The sequence below is a fragment of the Serinus canaria genome, chromosome 2, assembly GCF_022539315.1.
Source record: "Serinus canaria isolate serCan28SL12 chromosome 2, serCan2020, whole genome shotgun sequence".
Taxonomy (NCBI): Eukaryota; Metazoa; Chordata; class Aves; order Passeriformes; family Fringillidae; genus Serinus; species Serinus canaria.
In genome coordinates, this window is record NC_066315.1 from 64,258,390 (window position 1) to 64,279,340 (window position 20,951).

The following is a 20,951-nucleotide window of genomic DNA, read 5'->3' on the forward strand; positions in this document are numbered from 1 at the left end:
GGAACTGATTTACTATCAAATATGGAAGAAGAATTTATAGCTGCCTATAGCTTTACAATGTTATGTAGCTACATTAATTTTGGCAGAAGAGGTAATTTTAATCCTTTGGGAAGTATTATCCTCTTGATATGAGCACATAACTTAGATTAATAGGATTTGCATATGTATAATAATAGAGAGAATAACCCTGGGTTTGGAAAACAACAGGGTATTTTAATCAGTTTGGGAACACCAGACAAAAAACCATACCAGGCACAACTAATCGAACAGCATTTGTCAACTCATGCTAGGTAATAATTGTGAGTTAATTGATCAATATTTAGAAACAAACATAATAAACTGGTATGTTTTGGAAAATCAAACAATGCAAAGCTGTTAATATAATCAAAAGACAAGGGGAGATAGAAGCTGCACTGTTAATCACTTGCAAATTGTGTTTTTTAAAGACCCAGACCAAATACATGTTACAACCAAACTGTATAATTGACTCTGTGTTTGCAGTCTCAGTTGTTCAACAATACAGATAACAGCAGTAATGGTATAATTATAACTCACAGCTGAAGTAGATAAAAACCTGATAGTTCTTAACTAATGGTTGCAATTAAGGGTGGAGAAAAGCAGTATTCACTGTATCCGGTTATGGTTCTTTAATGAAAGTGGATTTGAAGTTCCAATACTGCAAAGCAGATCCTGCATGCTGTGGCCGAACTTTGACCATGTCATGACAGAAGACAGTGACTGGGGAATGAAGCTTGACTCATAACAGCTGTAGGAAAAATAGCTCTGTAAGCAGTGGTTGAGCAGCAAGTGCAGATATGGAATGCACTAAATGGAAAGCAAGCAATGAGCACACAAGGAAAAGGTTCCTTCCTGTGCCCCGAGCATCACTTTAGCTTCAACTGCATCCGTGGGTTGAAGAAACAGCTTTACTTCCTTCCTACCACCTTCCCCCTGCACAGGCAAAGAGATACACACACCCCTGTGCACACACATGCGCTGCCAGCCCACGGACAGACAGGGAGAACAGGGCACGGCGGGACAGGCGTCCTCCACCCACGGCGGAGCGGCTTCAGCACCGGGGGCGGCGGACAGCGCCCTGGGCAGGCTGTCGGGCCCCTCCGCCCTCAGGGCACCGGGACACCAAGGGCGACCCGGTACCCTCTGTGGCACAAGGGCAGGGACACCCACAACGAGACTGCAAATGGAAACTCGGTCGGCTTAGAAACAGGGTGTTTTCGCCCCCCTCCCCACACACAGAGGCAAAAAAATAACGGCAAGAACACTGCACGTCACAAGCAAAGCAAGTTTCAAAAGGAAGGCTCGAGCTGCGAGGCATTTTCAAGTAAGAGCAAAAGTGGCCAAACACATTTTCTAGTGGCTTTTCCCTCAGACTAGAGAGTTCTCATACCCAGGCAGCTTGGTTTGTGCTTTCTGAGCAAACCGAAGAGTAAACTCAACAGCTCAGAAATGAAGTGGGTATCAGCGGCATGTTTCACTTGCTTTTTGGCTCACTCACTCAATACTGGTTGCTAAGCAATTTTATTTTTTTTACTACTCACTGCCAGATGGATTAATGAAAACACACACTTGCACTGCTAACAACATTTTTCATTTATATTTCTTGATACACCAGTACGGTTTCTTTTAATTATTTCTATTTTAAGGAATTCCATTCCCAGGTTTGCAAGTAAAGACCCAATTTATAGAGAACTAGGGGGAGGGGAGGAACAGAAAGAAGCTAAGTGTAATTACCAAATTATTTGGTGGATTGCAGGAAAGAGGTACCTTGAGACTTGTACATCCTCTGGGACTTGTAGCAAAGACAGCATGTCTAGCTCAGCATAGACATGGGGGGCACCAGGTGACCTGAAGGTGCCTTGCTCTTAGCTGGTTTATCTATTTATAACTACATGTCATAACATTACCTGAGAGAACACAAGTCAGCACAGTGTTATTTCAGCAGTCAAATAACCATACACAGCCTTTTTTTATTTACACCTTACAGCGATGCTCTTTCTGTTTTCACTTCCAGGTCTTTATAGAGCTGAAACCTGGCACTTGGCACAGTCTTCTAGCCTGTGCCTTGGAATGGCACCCATCTTACCCATGGTTTGGCAATTGGAAGCCGTGATCAGAGAGAAATAATGACACGCCATACAATGCAACCAACCGTTCTGCCAGTGGTAAAACCAAACTGCGCATCAGCCATTGCCAAGGGTGTAATTGCAGCAGGGATAACAGGAGGGGGGAGGGGAATCTGTTCCATCCCCAAATGGAGAAGAAAATCCATCTCTGCCATCTCCAACTTTCTGCCAGCTGAAAGGGGGAGGAGGGATGGGAGAGCCTGCAGCAGGGCAAGCAGCAACTCCAAGGCAGCTTTTTTCCCTTTACAGCTGGCAGTGAGCTCACAGGCTCAGCATCAAAGAATGTTACACAGTTGGGTCATTTTGTGTGCTACTGCTGGGACATGAAGGGAGGCTGCAGTAGTGCTGGCTACAGATCTTCCCTCATGCTGTCCCCCTTCCCAAATAGAGGAAGTCTGGTTTGGTGCAGAGAATCAGCAGAAAGAACTTTCTTTTCTTTTGTTTTTGAGAGCAAGTAACCTCTGCTGTAGTTAGTTTGCTGTTCATAGAGCTCATAAGAAAAGGTCAAGAAAGGAGGGAAAACCAGAGGCCTAGTAGGAAAGAAACAGGATAGTTTCATCATGTACAGGATGAACTGATGGAGACAGCTTAAATCTCAAGGGAGTCATGAGGAAGAGGTAGCAAAGAGGAAGGCACAGTAGTAGAGAAAGGGAAAGGAAGGGTCAGGTGGAGAACTGCAGGAGGTTCATCCCAATAATAGGCAGGAGGAGGTGAATGCAGGGAGCTGGAGATGTGTTGGTACAAACCATCAGGCTGTAAACCCATTGAGAGTCCCAAAAGGCAACGCTGAGACAACCAGGGACCTCATGAAACTAAGTGGACAACGCAGGTGCAAGTTTCCTTGCACTTCCAAGGCACAGACCCATCAGGGGAAGAAGGCAAAAAGCAAGCCAGGGAGAGACTTGCAAAATGCCAAGGGCAGCATCTCCAGGAGGGATGCCAGCACCTGGCGAGGAGGGACAGTGCAGAAGCCTTGAGGGGATGCGCCACGACGCTGTGCAGGGCGAGAGGGCGGCGCTCTGGGAGAGGGGAAGCTTCGAGGGGCTGAACGGAGAAGGGCAGCCGGTCCCGGCTCACCCAGGTGAGATGCGCGGGGCAGGGGGAGCCGGTCTGCGGTCTGCGGGCCAGGGGAGGCCGGCGAGGTGCGAAGGCGCGGGCACCGGGGCAGGGCCGGGCGGCGGCGCCCGGGGAGCCCGCGGGCGCAGGCAGGGGCGGAGGGCGGGGGCGGCCCCTTCCCTCCCTGCTTCCCCCGCCGCGGGTCGCGCCGGGCCGGGCCGCCTCTCACCTGTGTCGAGGTTTAAGGAGATGCGGGCCTCGGCGAGGTAGGGGGTGTCGCTCTTGGAGCGGACGCGGCGGATGGGTCTGCGGTCGATGTCCTCCTCGGAAGATGCCGCCATTAATGTGGGCACGGTGAGCAGCGTGGCCCGGCGAGCTGGCGAGGGCGAGCGGCGGCGCGGGGCGGCCGGGCGAGGAGGGGGCGGAGGGGGAGAGAGGGGAAGGGAGGAAGGAGAGAGGCGCGGGAGGGGGAGGGGAGGACGGGGAAGGAGAGAGGGAAAGGGAGAAAGGAGCGCAGGGAGGGAGGGGGAGAGACAGAGAAAACCCGTCAAGGATCTACGGACGGGAGCGGCCGCGGCGGCCCTGCCCGCTGCCCCTGCCGAGTCCCGCCCGCCTCCGCTGCGGGGCACGGAGCGCTGTCCCCGGCCCCGGCGCTGCCGGCCCCCGCCCCGGGCAGGGTCCGGCCGAGCGCCTTTCCCGCCCCCAGGGGAGGTCCCGGCTGAGGTGCCGAACGCCGCCGATGGGCCTGGCCGGCAGAGGTGGCGCCCCGCAGCAAGCCCGGAGACCCTAATGCTCACTTCTAGCCCAGGGCCTCGGGAACACACAGCATTGCTTCATTGGGACTTGGTGGGATGTCTAACGGTGCATGCCTTCACCTCCTTACCCTCGTTCCTTGGGCAAACCCATTGCGTAAAGTGGGATGGTGTGCCACACCTTGACAGTTTAAAATGCCAAGGGGAGAGGAGCCTGCACTCAACGTTTGAAACTGACCATCCCTCAAAGCCCGGGGCTCGCCTTACTAAGTCACTTCGGCAGGTCTTTGAGAAAAATGTGACCATCTGCAAAAACCATTAACTCCGTTCTCTAGCTGCAAACTGGGCTTGGTGTTTTGTAGAAAATCTGTTTCTCTGTTTAGTAATCAGCTCTTTATGTAGACGTTCTTACCCTGTGGTTTATAGGCTGCCTGCCACATTAGGGCTCCAATTTAGGCTAGTGTAATATAAATAATTAAAAATGCTATTAAAACATGCGGGCAGCACAAAAGTTCTGCTTTACTAAAAGTAAAGTAAAAGTTAGACAGTTAAAATATGTGCCTTAGAGTGTACTAGCTCATGTCATTTAATTCAGGGCTTTTTAGAAAAAAATACCAAAACCCACCCTGCTTAAAGTCACTAAGCTGTCTGTACTTCCAAACTCTTTTGTGCTGGTCAGCTTCAATGAGAAAGAAAGACCAAGGAAGGAATGTTGTATCTCACAAACTCTGAAGGCAGTGATAATAACACTAGTTAGTCTGAATTTTGAAGGACAGCTCTCTTATTCCTTCCTGCAGAGTCAAGAATTTTCTGTTACATGTTTGCCAGTTAGTCCTTTTGAGTTTCTGGGTTGTGCTGCATGTTCTTCAATGGCTGTAACATTGGGTTTAGCTCAAGTCTACTGTTAGCTGTAATCCCTCCTTAAATGTTCTCAAGAACTTTCATATTTCTGGATGCCTGGAATGGATAAGATATATTTTCTTTGCAAATCAATTCTATTTTGGTGTGATCTCACTAGCTCACCCTGGCTAAAACAGAAAAAAAGTTTTAGTTAGCACTTGCAGGAGAATTTTGAAAACGATCCCTGTTCATGCATATGCAGGTGCTTGTAGTTAGACAGCCTTGGCATCTTTGGATGTCTGGTGAACCACCACATCGCTTGTGAACGAGGAGGTACCATCTGGTCCATCTGCATCTCAAAAAGAAGTCTTTAATTAACATCATGTGCTGTTTAGGGAAGGTGTGGTCTTACCATTATCAAGGTTGAAGCAGATCCGAGCTTCTTCCAAGTAAGGGGTGTCACTCTTAGACCGGAGCCTTCTGATGGGTCTCCGGTCTATGTCATCCTCAGAAGTTGCTGTCACCAGAGTGGGCACAGTAAGAAGAGTTGCCCGACGAGCTGGTAAGAAGAAATAAATGAAGATGAGAATAGGAGGAGAACAGAGAAATAAAAAGGGGAAGAAAGAGGTAGAAAAAGAATAATAATAATAATAATAAAGACTAGGAAAAAAAAGAGAAAGAATATCACTCAATAGAAGAGATGATCTGTAGCAGGTAGTAGAACAGGCTGTTTGCTGTAAGGTCATTGCCTTATATTACACATGCTGCAGAATTTAAGGGCTGGACTGAATGGTACCAAGAAAAGATTGCTGTTTTTTGTGTCTCAAAGACACAGGTTATAGCTCTGTTGCTGCTGCAGATTGCTTGTTCAAAGTTCCTAGTTACACCACTAAAACAATCCTTTTCTCAACTTCTCAATAGCTGCAGTCTCTCTTTTCCTGAATGCAGTTTTTGAGGCTGTGATACCTGAGGAGTGAAAATATTTAAGTGGTTGATTAATTTGCAGATATCGGTGGAAGCCGATATTTGCAGATATCAGTGGAACACATGATGTAATTATTATTCTTGACAAGATGCAAACTATTCCAAAACTCAGTTTCTTGTTGTCTCATCTTGAGCATTTAAAATTAACAGCTACTTTTTTTGCTCTTGATCACTTTATTTCTTAATTTCTTAGTTGTGGAGCAGGCAGAAACATAATTTTCATTCAGTAGGAATTTTGTGAACATATAATTTCATTAATATTGTAAAGTATTCATATACTTTAGTGAAGCACCAATAAAAAACCCATGAGGAAAGTATCTTCTGAGCAGGATTTAAATGGCTTGGGGCCATGCATTCAAGGAGGAGAAAGCAAAATATTTAATACTGGCTCATTAAGTGAGCACTGCCCACTCCATGCACTGATGAAGCAAATGGTAGGATAGTAAAAAATTGCTGTCATCATGCAATTAGAAGCCCTACTATAATCCACATATATAAGGAGACAATTAATGTTGAAGAGGCAACCTTCATTTGGGCATTGCCTAGGTATTTAGCTCTGGACCTTATAGATTTGATAATGTCCCCTAAATGTAGGTTTTTTATATGTGAAATGTAATTATGAGTGTCTGTTGAATGCTTTGGGCACTGAGCCTATAAATTACAAATCACAAAGAGAAGAGCCTCTATAAATATATCCACGTAAACTCTGTCTCTGAGTAAATAAAGATTATTACAAATGCTAGTTGGGATGTGGCTGATCACTGAAATCATGAGGACCATGCACAAGTACTTTCTCCTCCACCTCATATGTAATTGGAAAGAGAATTTCTGCTTGAAAGCTCATCCTAACCCACAATATGGGCCTATAAACATTAACCAACGTGTGGGACCCAGTTAGAGCCTAGGAGCCTAAACCCTAAATGTTTCTTGCTGTTGAGACATTATCTAGCATAAGAGACTTTATCTCAGGGCTTTTGTAAAGCATCACACTTCAAATAACTAACAATGAATTATATTCTCCCATTGGGACTGGAGAGCATGAGTGATAGTGACTAAGAGCATATTCTGCAACCTACTAACTGTGATTCTTTATTTTAAAAGTTTTTTAGAGTTTCAAATGAGACCTGTCAATCAGTAGCTTTCAGATGCCTAAGATCTGACTAAGGTGTTAGGTATGATAGCATATAATTAGTATGAGTTAACAAAAGCTGTCATGCTCTATTTTTCAATTTGCAGTATTATGTAGTGTACTAAATAAGTAAATCTCTGCTGCTGGATGTAGAGTTTATTTCTGGTCTAACTTACTTATTTTCTGTTTTTAAAGAGATTTCTTTTTCTTTTTTTTTTTTTTGGTTTTTGCTTATTTCTAACCTAGCATTTGAATTTGAAGTAAAAGCAAAGGGCAGGAGTTGAAATTGATTTAATGGGGTCAACTGTTTAGATTAAGCTAAAGTAAACACTGCAAGTAGGCTGTAAACCATTCCTCCCTTGTAATAGGGAAGTACAGTAATGAAGATAAAAGAGAATGGAAAATTTCTGCTATGGAAAATTTTGTGTACTGCATCTTCAAATTTACACTTAAGGAAGATTTTTCTACACAGGAAGTTAGCATTGTAAAAGTCATGTCATAAAACAACCATGTAAAAGATTTGTCTTTTAAAATTGGCATGAGCTAGCTGTAGTTTAAGTCAGTGAAAGGGCACCCGTGCATTTCAGCTGGATCACAGCACAGAAATATATCTGAAAAAAATCCCAACACCAAACTACATATACATTTTTAGTAAACAGAGAATAAGAGTAAGCTTTTCTATATAATTGTTTATAAATCATTTTTACCTTTTGGGTCAAAATATTGGGATCTGGCTTGTATTCATTTTGACTGCAGGTAGGTGGATGCTAGGAAATGTTTCTTGGAGTAATCATTATGTATTACTTTGACAACCATCATTATCTACCCTTTGTGTATATTACCAAAAGGAGTTTTCAAGAATGACTGGAAATTTTAAGTAAACATTGAAAACATTTCAGAGTAGGCTAATAAGTATTAAAACATTTTGCAATAAAAACCTAAGATCAATTCTAGAACTGAAAAGTATAGCTGATCACATTCTGGTATCCACAGAGTGACAGTGAATGTTTATGCCTGCCATGAATATAACTGTACACACTCTTTTCCTAATCCACAGCAGTCTTTATTTCAAGAATGACTCACCATACATTTTTTAGTAAAGCTGTCAATTTATGCCCATTGTGACTCTTGAGTCCATCACAGATAACCCACCAGTATCTCTAGCTTCAGCTGCTCTCCCCAGACCAACTCAGTCTCTGGGACACACTTTTAGGAGATAGTTTTCAGGAAAATTAGGAGGCATCCTCTTGAAGGTCTTGGAGCAATGGAATGACATTACAATACACATTAAGGGACCTGCTTACTCTGCAAATGGATTTGAGACCAATGTCAAAAAGCTCAGTTTAAGGAGCCACTGTAACAGCATGTGGAAGGGAAATAAGTCATTTTGTTAAATTCTTTCATTCTGTTTTCATTGTTCCTCATAGGCTGACTTTCCAATTGGCTCATTGCGGCAATGTCTCGTCTGGTATTTGCTAGAAAGGGAAAAAGTTGCTTATGAAGAGAAAAATACCTTAAAACTATAAATGCTGTAATGTAAATCATGTGGCATGTTAGAATTGATTACATATAATCTCCCATTTGTTTGTCTTAAAATATCATATGTTACTGAAGTGCAACAAAAGTATGTCTTTGGGAGAAGGGAAAGTAAAATATGTAAATTTTTGTATTACAAGTTTAGAGGCATTTTTAACATATAATTTCGATATGTTTAGTTAGATCTATAGCTGGTTCCAATTTTTGAATACTCCTTGAAATTACTGAAAACATGAAGGGTGGTTTGCAAAGAATTTTTGATGCCTTGCATTTTTTTCATTAAGATACTTTTCCAATTATTTTTTAATAAATGTTAGTAGTAATTTTTGTTTGCCAAGAACTACCTTTATGTTTTGAAGAGTTATAGTATTGATTTTTAAAGAGTTGTGTTATTTAGAAAAAAAAAATACTTGGAAAAATTTCAAAGATGCAATGGCATCTTCCTAAAAATTAATTGGAGAAAACATGTAACATTCATTTCTATTTTTCCACCCACTTTTACCAATCAGCCTTTCTTAAAATAGCTCATTGGTGACACAAGTACCTTGGTCATTTTTGACTCAATAGGGTCTTCACCTAGAAACCCTAATTTGCAGAGTACAGTTTGACCTCAAAATGGCAAATCTTTGAAATATGATGATTTTTAGCTTAGTACAAGTGAAGTGCTAAAACGTTTCTTGCAAATGTCTGGATGTAAAAATGCTGTGTTCCTGATGCATAGAATCACAAGCAGTTTCAAATAACACTGAAATAGCCACAAGGGGGATGCTGGTTTACATCAGAAATCTTAAAGGCTTTTCTGAGGAAAACCTTGTTTCTCAGGGCAAATTTTTAACAACTTTGTAAAATCTCTGTAAAAATCTTTTAATTGCAGCCCTACTATTGCTGATTGAATAGGATTCTTCTTCCTTGCTACTTTTTTCTGCTAGAGAAACATATGGGATCTTACTCAGTTCTCCTTCATGCTTCTGTGGAGAGGGCTCACCATGGCATAAAATATCTGCATGTGGATAATGCATGCAGAAATATATTTTTGGCTAAATGGAAGCTTTAAAAATATGAGTTCGGGTACATTTTGATTCATCTAACACATGATACTCCTTTTGTGCTAAAGAAACATTATTAGGCTGTGAATATTCTTCCTTAAAGACAAACCAGGCAGCGGGTTCAATTGAATGTTTACCAGGAAAAAAAAATCTTTTGGTCTGGTTTAATGCCACTTCACTTTATCAGTTGCATTTAAAAGAAGGTGAAAGGACAACATTTGGAGGATTAGATTTGGGAAACTGAGTATGAGTTGCAGGAGAGGCAGAGAGTGGAACATGTGGAGAGGACATAATTTGTCATTTATGAAGAAAGTTTTTTAGGCTTGTGTCTCCCACATAAACACAGAAGCACATGCATATGGATTGCTCCATGTCTCTAAAGCAAAGCTGTTGAAATCTGTCTTGATGGACATCAGGAATCTGAAACAAAGTACATGGATTCATCATATTTAACCACAGGCCCAAGGGTTGCAAACAACAGTACCCATGAGAAAGGATATCCACATTTATGGCACATGCTGGTCTGTGGAATTTGGGTAAAAAGTATGCACAACAAACCTAACTAGCATTTTTTAACATTTTAGGTGAAGCTTGCTTGTTTCTCTGTGTCCAAAGGCGTAGGCTGTTCTGAAATTCTCAGTAATGGGGATATGCCAGAATATCCCCATTTTTCCCCAAGTGGGAAAAGAATTCTAAAAAGGATGAGGAAAAGGTTGATATTGATCAGTTACTTAATGTTATTTAAAGATAGGGACATTTTATTAAGAATGCACATTTGATGTTACTAATTCTTCTGATATTGATGTCAGTCTAAGAAATAGTGATAGCACATAAAACAGACCTGGAAGCTACCGTAACTTTGAAAATATGTTAACATATTGGATGGATTAGTCATAACATTTTGGTAGATAGAGAGACATCCAGAGTGGAATAATTCTGGATTAGGATCTGAGGATTCTGCAGTAATCTGTTTTTATAAAACACTGGACCCAATTTAATGTGCAAAAGCAGAAGGAAAGTAGCAATGAAGAGTCAGCAGTGATTAAATCAAACATCTAGAATGAATCAGCACTGACTGAATTAAAATAAATGAGCAAAAAATGAAGCACAGTGAAATAAATATTGTGGAAACAAAGAGTAACAGAAAAATGTGGAATTAAAACTCTACCTGAGAGTACTTTATTAAACCTTATCAAGAATGATTTCCTGAAATCTTTTGAGCAATCATGGCCTATGTGTCTATACAAACTTTTTACCCCTGGTGGTAGGTACTATATTTTTATTTCTGTATTTTTTTTACTTTCAATTTTTTTATTCATTCATGCTCCTGATGAATGTAAATTAATCAAGTAAATTACATTAATGTTGCAACCAATAAAAGCATACCTAATGTAAGTCTGTCGGTAACTTATTTATAGATGCAATGGATAGCTTAAAATAAACTTGCAAGAGAGTTTTGTTCAGATATTGAAATAGGCGCAATGTATCTTATCAAATGGCCTAGCAAGCAACTTCAAGGAATGTAGCAGAATCTTCAAAATAATTAACACAGTTAATTTTAAGTTGGTGTGCCCTGCTGGTGCAAAAGGATATAAGATATAAGGTTATAGGATATAAGTGGATGCACAGCTCTCCAGGAAATTAGAAAGTATTTTATTGAGTCAGGAGTCATGTGAGAGCTGAACCCAAACTCCCAGCAGGGACCTGAGAGTCGCACTGCAGTGCAAAGGTGGACGCCTGCAGCCCAGAGTGGCATCCTGACACCGCACTGTGCAGCCCATGCTGACAGACTGGTGTGCTGCTGCTAGAGGCACAAGAGAGAGTGAGTCTTAGGCCCCCATTCCATCAGATCATGCCTGCAGAAAAGTGCTATGTGCTGTCTATGATGGGCAAACCCCTTTGAAGGCAGTACCTAAAGCCTTCACTTGCGATATACTGGGCAGGAATTGTTCTTCCCTCTTGGAGTTCATCCAGGTGCTCAACCCCCTTGTATACAATGGCAAGGAAGGAGGGGTTCCTCAGTTCTTAATCCCGATGGAGCCTAGGTGAAAGCCAGGTACCAACAGCTCTGTGTGCACTCCCTGCACAGAGTTTAGTTGGCTGTGGCTCAAGGCAGGCTCTTTGACATGGTACAGCTGTTAGAGAGAGTGGTTTAAGAGGCCCTGACCAGCTTTGGATCTTCTTGAGAAAGAAGAAGAAGCCTCAACATCCGCTTTCTCCCTGATTTTGGAGTTACACTTACACTGCGGCCACTGCTCATTTGCTGAGCAAGGCTTCAGCTATGCCTGTGGCTGGCTACATTCCTCACTGATCCACATCCAGACTGCTGACTTCATGTCCTGCTTAGTCTCATGCCTGCCTCATCATCCATGGACTTGTCTGATGGTCTGGACTCCTGACTAAACCTGGGGACTGTCACCAGACTTGCTTGGCTTGTGTGCTGCTGTGCTTTACCTCTCATAGGTGAGGCTGCTGCCTCTGCCTGTTTTGGTGACCCTGATTTTATTTTCCCTTACGGAGCTCCTCACTTCTGCTGCTTCTCAGTGCCTGCCTGCTCAGCTCTGTCAAATGTGAAGTCTTTCTTTGCATGCCCAAGAGCATAGTTTTTATATAGAACTTCAAGATCAATGATGCCTCTCCAAAGCAGGCTACAGCCAAGATGAAATCTTCACATATAGAGCTTTGAATTACAGCTTTACCCATTTTTGGGGAAGTTACTCCCTTTTCTATATTAGATTCTATCTTGCCATTCCTCTATGCAAACAAATGTCATTAGCACAGGCATCTTTCACTCAACTTCACTGTCTAAGCTTTCATAATCAGTATAGAGGCAAGACTTACATTAACCCAAGGAAGATATATAAGATTAGGTGAACCCTGCTTTTAAAATGATGTTTTTTCGGATACATGCTAAGCTACCTAGAACTCTTAGGTGGAAACATCTTCATTGAGGTCACCTAAGGGATAAGTAAGCTAAATCCTATTCCAGGTCATATTACATACTTTCAGCCATTGCAGCTGAAAGCCATGATAGATTTGCATTTAGAATACATTCACAGCCAAGAATAACTGGTATCTTCAAGACAGTTCAGAAGGAGAAGGCTTTTTTGAAAATGAAAGTCCAGCTTCATGCTTAGATTTCAGATTCAGGCTTTCCAAGGGCAAGAGGCTGGATCCAAAGGATCACAGTCCTTTCTTTCCTGTTTCTGATTTGCAGATGCGTCACCAGGCATTACGCACTTGGCAAAGACATCCCACCAGCTCCTAGATTCCAACATACAGTACAGAAGAGACAGTCAGGAGGGCTGCAGAGCTTAGGATATTTCTGGCTTGTGTTTGAAGACTACAGCCAGCTGGCTTCATTTACCAAGTTTTCTAAATCTAGCTAATCCTACTGGCAGATCCAGCTTTTGTGACTTTTCCATCCCTCCTGCTTCACTTTCCTTGAAGGAAACAGGGAACAGCTGTTTGAACAGCAGATACAGCCTGAACAGGCAAGCATTTCTCTGCTCTGTGCTCAGCCCATGGAAGTGAGGTGATGGCTGCTCCTGCAGAGGAGAGGATGGGAAAGGTGGCAGCTCGTAAAGTAACACCTTTCTCCTCCTACCCTAAAACAGCAAAGGCAGTTTGCATCTTTCTGCAGGAGCAGGGACAAGGCGAGGGTGTTAGTGCAAGCAGTAAAGTGTAGAGAACCAGTGGGTTAGTTGCTGGAGGATAAAACCCTGTCTCAGTCTATTTGTTGAGGTCAGAGTATCACACATTCAACTACACAAGACCCCAGGCAAGGTAGAATTTGATGTCCTCAGTTGTCAAGGACAACATAGTTCTTTGAGTTCCTTCCCAACATTTTGCAGTGCTATTCCTTCCCTCCTCTTCCACCCACAAGAAAAGACTAGAAATGAGAATGAGTGCTTTACAGCTGCCATTTGTAACACTGTCATGTCATTAATGTGAAAACACTGGAAAGATTTTTTTCTTGATCTGGAATACTAAAGGGCAGAGATCTTCAAATCTCACAATAAGAGTTGAGTGGGTCATAAACCCCCATTCTACATTTTGTAAACAGAGCCCTTTGTAATGCAATAGCTAACAATAACTACACTACTAATGATACATATACTGTTTTCTGATGTTGTTCCTAATTAAATGGCAGAATACTGTAGTCTTCTTTCACTCAGTTCTTATTGCAGTTTTAATGCATATACACATGCTGTTAGATAGTGTGATTTGCTAATAGCGTCATGCTATTATATCAACATCAAATAGTTACTTGCAATCCCATTAGGCAGATCTGTTGGCAATGCTTTCTTGCAGACCTTTTATTCAGTTCCATACTAGCTACTTGAGCTATGCTATTTATTGTGGATGAGTGCCTCACATTCAGTGTGTTTTGGGGGTGGCTTCAGAAAGTTAAAGCTAATGCAGTTAGCCTGTTTCTCAGAAGGTGGAGAAGGAAAGAAATATGATGATTTTGCCCATGTTTGGAGAAATGCCATTACCTCATATAAAAGTGCTTGTGTTTTGGAAGACAGCCTTAAAATTTGGCATAAGGTACAAGGGCAACAGGAGTTAGCAGAGCTGTATAGGCAGCATGAATACACACTCAATAGGTTTGAGTTCCTTGTTCTGTACTGGGGGTAAAGCAGCTGAGAGGAAGGAGATATTTAGAATTTTGGGGCTAAAGGTAATCATAAAGGCATTTACTGCAGAAAAGCTCAATGATCATAATTCTTTCAGAGGCTTATTGTTCGGCCTGCTGAAGCTGTCTGTGGCACTTCAGAGAGGGTCAGTGAAAGCCCCCTGAAAATTCTCTGTACACAGGACACATTTCATCTCACATCCTATTGCCACTGCAATTGTTCATCTGTTCTTCCCCTCAAGCATCTCTCCTGTTGCCAGGGGGCTGCTGTGTTGCAGCATTTAAGATGTAAAGCAGAAGCATTGTCTCTTCTGTGCTCAGAGCAATTTCCCTGCTGGCACTCGGCTTGTTGGAGAGCTGCTGACCTCAAGCACAGAAATAGGAAGAGAGGGGAGGTTACTAGAGTTTGGGGAAGAGGCCTCACCTCAAGCATGTAGAGGTAAGAGATGCAAAGGGCAGGAGCTGTGGGAAATGCAGTAAAAAGAGCAATGAGAAAGGTGAAAAGTGGAAGGGGACAGAGCCTAAGTACAGCATGGCTTTTCTGTCCATGTTTCTAGTTGTGGAGGTAGTTAGGGTGTGGGACACTGGTGCACAGGGGAAGCATGTAATTGGTAAATTTTATAAAACATTCCCAAGCAGGTAAACAAATAGTCTCCAAGTCTCAGTGCTAGCTCCTATTTATTTTGGCCAAGGGATAGAAGTCCACATGACAGATAGAGAGGTCAGCCCCCTGATGATGACATTTGTATCAAGGAATACAGTTCTGCATAATGAATTTTTTCCTTGTTTTGGATTTAATAACTGATCAGTACAAGCATTTCTATATGTGCTAACAATATAATTCCTCCAAGTATGGGTAAGATAATAATGTTTTTTCAATCTTGCTTGTTTGGATATAGTTACAGTGAAGGTGACCTGCACAACCCTTACCAGTCACCCTGTGCACATGACAGTAATAGACTTTCATTGCATGATCACATATTCTTTCTTCCACAATTGCCTCTGTATGTTGCAGTGCACAGGGCATTGGGATGCTGTTGATAATTTGCTATAGTTTGTAAAGCAGTGAGATGTATATTCCTGAATTTTAGTTTCGATGGAATAGAAATGATTTGTTCCCATAGAGATATCACAAAATTGTTATGGTTAGAACGGATAACAGGAGGTCATCGAGTCCAACCTCTCTGCTCAAAGAGGGTTGAAAAACATATTTCAAAATTACTTCTGTAGCAACACCCAGGTGTTTGTTGTATTTTTGAGATGGAGGAAAAAAAACCCATCAAAATCACTCATTGCCCTTAGTGGTTTTTCCCTGATTTTGTGGTGCTTAGTATTTGCTTCTCATGTTCAATGCAGGAAGCTGTGTTGTGACAAGAAAGGCTTTCTGCAGCTGGTACAAATGAAAATGTATCACAACAACTGAGACAGCAGCTAAGCAGCACAGCATTCATTAGGCAGCAGCACCTCAGCTGAGTCAGAGGTCAGAGGTGGTACTGCTCCCCATTATCCTGGGATGGTGGCATCCTGTGGGTGGATTACATATTGCTCTGGGAGAATAGCCTCCAGAGGGAAGTCCAAACTCTGTTGTCCAGACTTTGCATTCAATTAGCAACCAGTGAAATTAACAGTGGAAGAAAAATGGATCCCATTTCAAAAAACAGGCAGTATGTAGAAACAAAAATGGCTGATAGAGCTACTTGGCTCTTACAATTTTCTTGAATTTAATATGGTGTTTAAAGTTTAAGGAAAAAAATCCCCTTCTCTCTGAAATTGCAAGTTTTCTCCAAATATAGAGCTGGTGAGAAAAATGTGAACTGTCTTTACTAAAAATATCATCTATGTCGTGAACAAGTCTCAACTACATTAAAGCAGTGGATCTTGGTTACCCTTCCCCTCTCATCCTGCTGCTGCTCTGTGGGGGCCAGCATTTCACAGGGGACGATGATGACCAGTGAGAGCTGCTCTGTGCAAACCCAGTGCGGGACTGCCTCAGGGCTTTCCCAAACCAGTTTTTCCTGCATAACATCACCTTATGATCCTGTCAGTGCTGAGAAGAAAGAGGAGGAAGGGAAAGCACACTGCAGACTTACTCAGCAAGCTGCAGGCCATTACTGTCTCCTCTGTCCTGTCCATTTAGGTTCTGCAACACCAGAACCTGTGTCTTGGCAGCTCCTTTTGCTCCCGCAGCACATGCAACAGCTCTCACAGCCCCTCCTTGTCCTCTGAGAGGGCAGATCAACCCCACCATTCTTCTTGCAGTCCCTTTTAAAGCCCATGCATTTTGAAGGCCCCGTGCCCTCTCAACACTTAAATATGTTGGTCACTGGCCCCTATCTGGCCATATACATTTTAACTGTACAGTTAAACTAGCAATTTTCTGAGTCAGTGCCAGAGTTTCTTACCTTGGGCTCCTTGACTGTAAAACAGTCTGTGAGCAGACTCGACATCCAAAAAGTAGTCCATTTTGAAGGTGCTTTGTGTACAATACTCCGGTATGATCGATCAGTCAGATTCCTAGAAAAGATTACAGAGATGTCAGAGAAAAAAGCTGGTGGGTTTCTTTGTGGAAAGTACTGTGTAGGCAGTCACTAAAGTACTTCATCTGGCATATTAGGGTCAAAGTATTTTCAAGTCACTATTCATAGAACTTCATAAGCATCCTTTTCTATTTTAGAATGTTTGGTTCAAAACCTTGTCTAAAGACAAAAAAGAAAAGTGCTACTGCAGTATTAGCAAGATTCCTTGTATCTTCCTAGTACAATCACCTGTATTCTAGTCACAGTCTCTATTTCATAAGACTCATATTTGGATTCATCTGCCTGTTACATTTGCCCTTAAAAAGAAAATCAGAAAAGCTCAGGACAGGGACCTACTTTAGCCAGATTCACAACCAGTGCCTCTAAGCAGGTACTACAACAACAGACTACATTAAAGATTGCATTCTTGCCACTTATGCCAAAATGCTGCACTAGAAAGGAAGACACAATATTCTGAATATTTCACTCCACTTAAATGGACCAGAAGCCAATCTTGCCTTTCCTCTCTCCTCTTGCTGACCAGAAGTAGCAACAGAACATTCCACCATCAGTTTTAAAACATGTGGTAAGAGCAATCATTAAGAAATGGTAGGCTATTCCTGGCACTGTTTTGTAGCTAAGGCTCATATTTTTGGCATCCTTTTGAATTGTAGATCTGCCGAGATCCTGGATTACAACTCTCCAAGCTGTATGCTGAATTATGTTTGCCTGTGCCCGGCAGAGTTCCTGGAAAGATATTGTGACCCTTCTCCAGCTTCATTACTACCTTCTACATTTTATTATACTTTTAAAAACTCACATTAAAAAATCAGGATTTGCAGAAAACACACAACCCCGTTCTCTCACCCACATCACAGTTCACCACAGCATGTAATCATAAGCATGCAAACAACTCTGAACAACATGTATTTTAAGACAGATGGACAAAAATACCTCTAGTCCTTTTCCGTGCAAACCTAACAAAAAGATTTGAGGCAGGGAGTCCGATTCTTGCTTCAAGTAATTCCTTCAATTTTGCTGTGAAAAGTCAGGAAACTAGGTTTCCACAGCTTTACCTTTTTCCTTTGATTCAGTTCTCATCAATCAACATGCAGTCCTTTTAAAATTCAGAAGTCTGTCCTGATGAGAAAACTTTTACGTTCCACAGCAATTCACTTTACTGTAGCACTCCCAAACCAAAAATGATACTTACTGCAGAGTATCAAGGGCTGTCTGGCAGTGGTGTAAGCTCCAGTAGTTTCAAGGAGGGTTTCTTTGATCTTACTAAATGTCCCCAGTGTAAGCAAACAATTTTGATTGTTTGATTGGAACTCTGATGAATAATGCATAACGTCAACTGGACTTCCTTTATCAGATAAAAATGGCCAGGAGATGTTGTTACTTAGCAACAGGAGGTGACACTACGTTCATCTCCCCCACTCCCCCTCGCCCTTCGTACTAAAAATTTAAGCCCCTGGTTTTGATTTGATAAAAACTTTCCCAAGGAAAAAAAAAAATCTGTACCAAGTTTCCTTAAGATTTTATTTTACACATTGATCTTCCTTGTTGCATCTCATATTCTGAGATATTTTTAATGTTTCGTAATGGTTAAATTTAAACATAACATTGTGTTTTATCTAATAGTTTGCTTTCACTAAGTAAAATATCTGCTTACTCCATCATTTACCATAAGGGTAATGGGATTGTTTTGCTATGAATATAATGCAAATAACATCTTGAGAAGAGATTCATTTCTTATCTGGTATTGCTTGTTGGACAAGGCAGACAGAAAAAGCAACACACAAAATGTTCCAGTGATGCTATGAAATATATAGAATATTGAGAAACCTTTCCTATTACAGAATTCCTGCTGTAAGTAATTCATTCATTCTTGAAGGAGCTCTAACATCTGATATAAGCATTCTCAAGGAATCATTGCATTTCTGCTTAAGATACAGCCTTTTACAAAATACACAATGTAGCTTTTTTTAGGAAATGCACATTGACAAAAAGCCAAAGCACGGAAAGATTTAAAAAATAAATAAATAAAATCAGATGCAGAAGTACTTACCAGTGTTACTGACCTCTTTCCATCCTACTGTCATGGAACAAGACTAAGCAAATGCAACCCAGCCTGTGAGCCAGAAAGAACAGCTTCTAATTTTCACTTCAACCTCGAAATCAAGAGTACTGAATAGAGAAAGGTGACGGATCTGCTGTTTTATATTATGATGAAATGAAAGCTCTTAGCACAGATCTGAGTAGAACTGCTTTTTTTTATACTACATTAGCCTGCTAATTTGAGGAAAGTGAAAGGCTTTGTTTTACTGTCTTTTATCTGTTCTCTTTGCTACCCCCACAATTTAATTTGCATTTAAAATTATTCTTATGTCTCCACTGCACTCCAAGGTATGGAGCATTTTCTAATCACGATGAACGTTCAGTGTGGTTTTTTTGTGCAATGCCACTTTTATTCTGAGCCAGAAACATGGTGAGTAATTATAATTGCCAGCTATTTTCTAGAATGAAATACAGAGTGGTTGTCTGATGCAGTTTTTGATTTTTCCTTCATTTAGCAGAACATTGCAACAAACTACTCAGTCAAAGCATCAGTAAAAATATAAATCAAAGAGCACAGTGTCATGGCATGATAGTTTAAACATGCATTTCCATAGAGCGTGAAAGCAGAATATATTTCTTCCAAGATCTTTTCAATTATAATTTGCCTTGTAAAAGTTTAAAAGTGAGCTTGCATAGCTAATAAACTGAAATATACCAGTTATCTCTTTGTGGCTTACAGCTGATCTAGTTTAGTATTACTGAAGCTGAACATAGTTTGGAATCCTGATCCAGCCAGGCACTAGGGGCTAAGAAGGGCCATGCTATTAAGTTGCATGGGCATCCCTCACAAGAGGATCATGACCCTAATTTTTCCAGCAGGTATTTGAGAAGTTCCCCAAAGCCTTTTTGGAAGTGAGTAAGAAATTGAAGAAGGTGGTGATAAAATGATCCTTTGCTAAATTTAAACTCAGGAGTGCTGGTCAAGAGAAGTGTCAATAAGCAGACAGACCTAGTCTTCCCATTTCTGCAGATATTTTGCTCAAAAGGCCAGATATAAATAACTTCTAAAATCCATTGCCACCAAACATTACTGGTGCTCAAAACTGGGACATTTCAGTATGAGAAAACTCTTTATCAAGTAGCACAGGATTTTTTGTATAATTTTCTTTTCAGTATCAGAAAACTCTGTGTCAAGTAGCATAGGATTTTTTGTTTGTTTTTAAGAAAAAATCCAAGAAGATGAATAAACCTTCAGAGGACAGGGATTTTTTTGGAGCATGCTAGAAAGTAAGAATCCCCATGAAGAGATTACTACATGGCTTCCCATTCCTAAGACTTCTTATATTCTTTTCCAGAGCACCCAGACAGTATCAAAGATAAGGATAAGCTGCATAAACTCCAAGTAGAGTCTGATATGGCTGTTCCTACACTGGCACGCCACTAAATATAGTTGGATTGAGTAGGTGTCTCCCTGTGCCACCTTAGTGGTAGATGTGGTTTACCAAACTGTGTTTTCTGTTTTCAGAGATGTGACAAACATTTTTATTCCTAAAGACAAATTAAAGCAAAAGCAATCCACATGAACACTGCAAGCTGCTTTCTTTGCATTTTGGAGAGTTGCTAACACCTCCATCTTTGCATTTTGGAGGGTTTGTATTTGCCATGGTGACTATTGAACAGTAGCTGTATAGCTATGGAGTTATATAGCTGTACAGCTGTCCCTCCAAGCTGGCCTCTGATAATAGTTATCATATGGAACAGGGGCCAGTTGCCTGTTTAGAGAGGCTGGCTTTCTTTAACATAAAACCAGTCTTTCTTTAACAAAAAACCATGAGACAGGCTGGCAGCACAGAGATTTAGAAGGAAAATGGAAGACAGGAACATCACTCACTCCAAGGATTATGCCTGTTTGCAAACAATATGGAATACTTATGGTTTTTCCTCGGGACACAATCTCTCAGTCAAAGGAAACTGTGAAAAAACTACAAGCTTGCAGGCTGGAGGATGTTTAACAGCACCTATCCTTTAGCCTTTGATGTATCTTCCTGATCCTCTTTGCTGTGTCCCTTTCAATATGCATGGTCATCTTTAATCATGACTGGCAAGAGAAGTCATTGAAATCACCAGCAGCCTCTCTACTGACCACTGCAAGATCATCCATCTTGATACTTTCATCCATCTCAGGGATTTACAGTTTATTTTAAATTACAGTGCAGCATTTCTGACAACTGCTAAGAGCTCTTTCTGA

The 20,951-nt window shown here is 41.4% G+C and overlaps 1 protein-coding gene across 1 annotated transcript in view; it reads right to left on the reverse strand.

Annotated features, from left to right (window-relative positions):
• Positions 1-16,589, reverse strand: part of PHACTR1 (phosphatase and actin regulator 1) — a 302,064-nt gene extending 285,475 nt beyond the window's left edge. The window contains exons 1-3 of the mRNA XM_050970747.1: positions 16,529-16,589; positions 5,205-5,351; positions 3,430-3,576 (exon numbers count right to left, since the gene is read on the reverse strand). Of these exons, the coding sequence (XP_050826704.1) occupies positions 3,430-3,576; positions 5,205-5,351; positions 16,529-16,589 (355 nt within the window). The remainder of the gene's footprint in view (positions 1-3,429; positions 3,577-5,204; positions 5,352-16,528) is intronic.
• Positions 16,590-20,951: the final 4,362 nt, after the last annotated feature.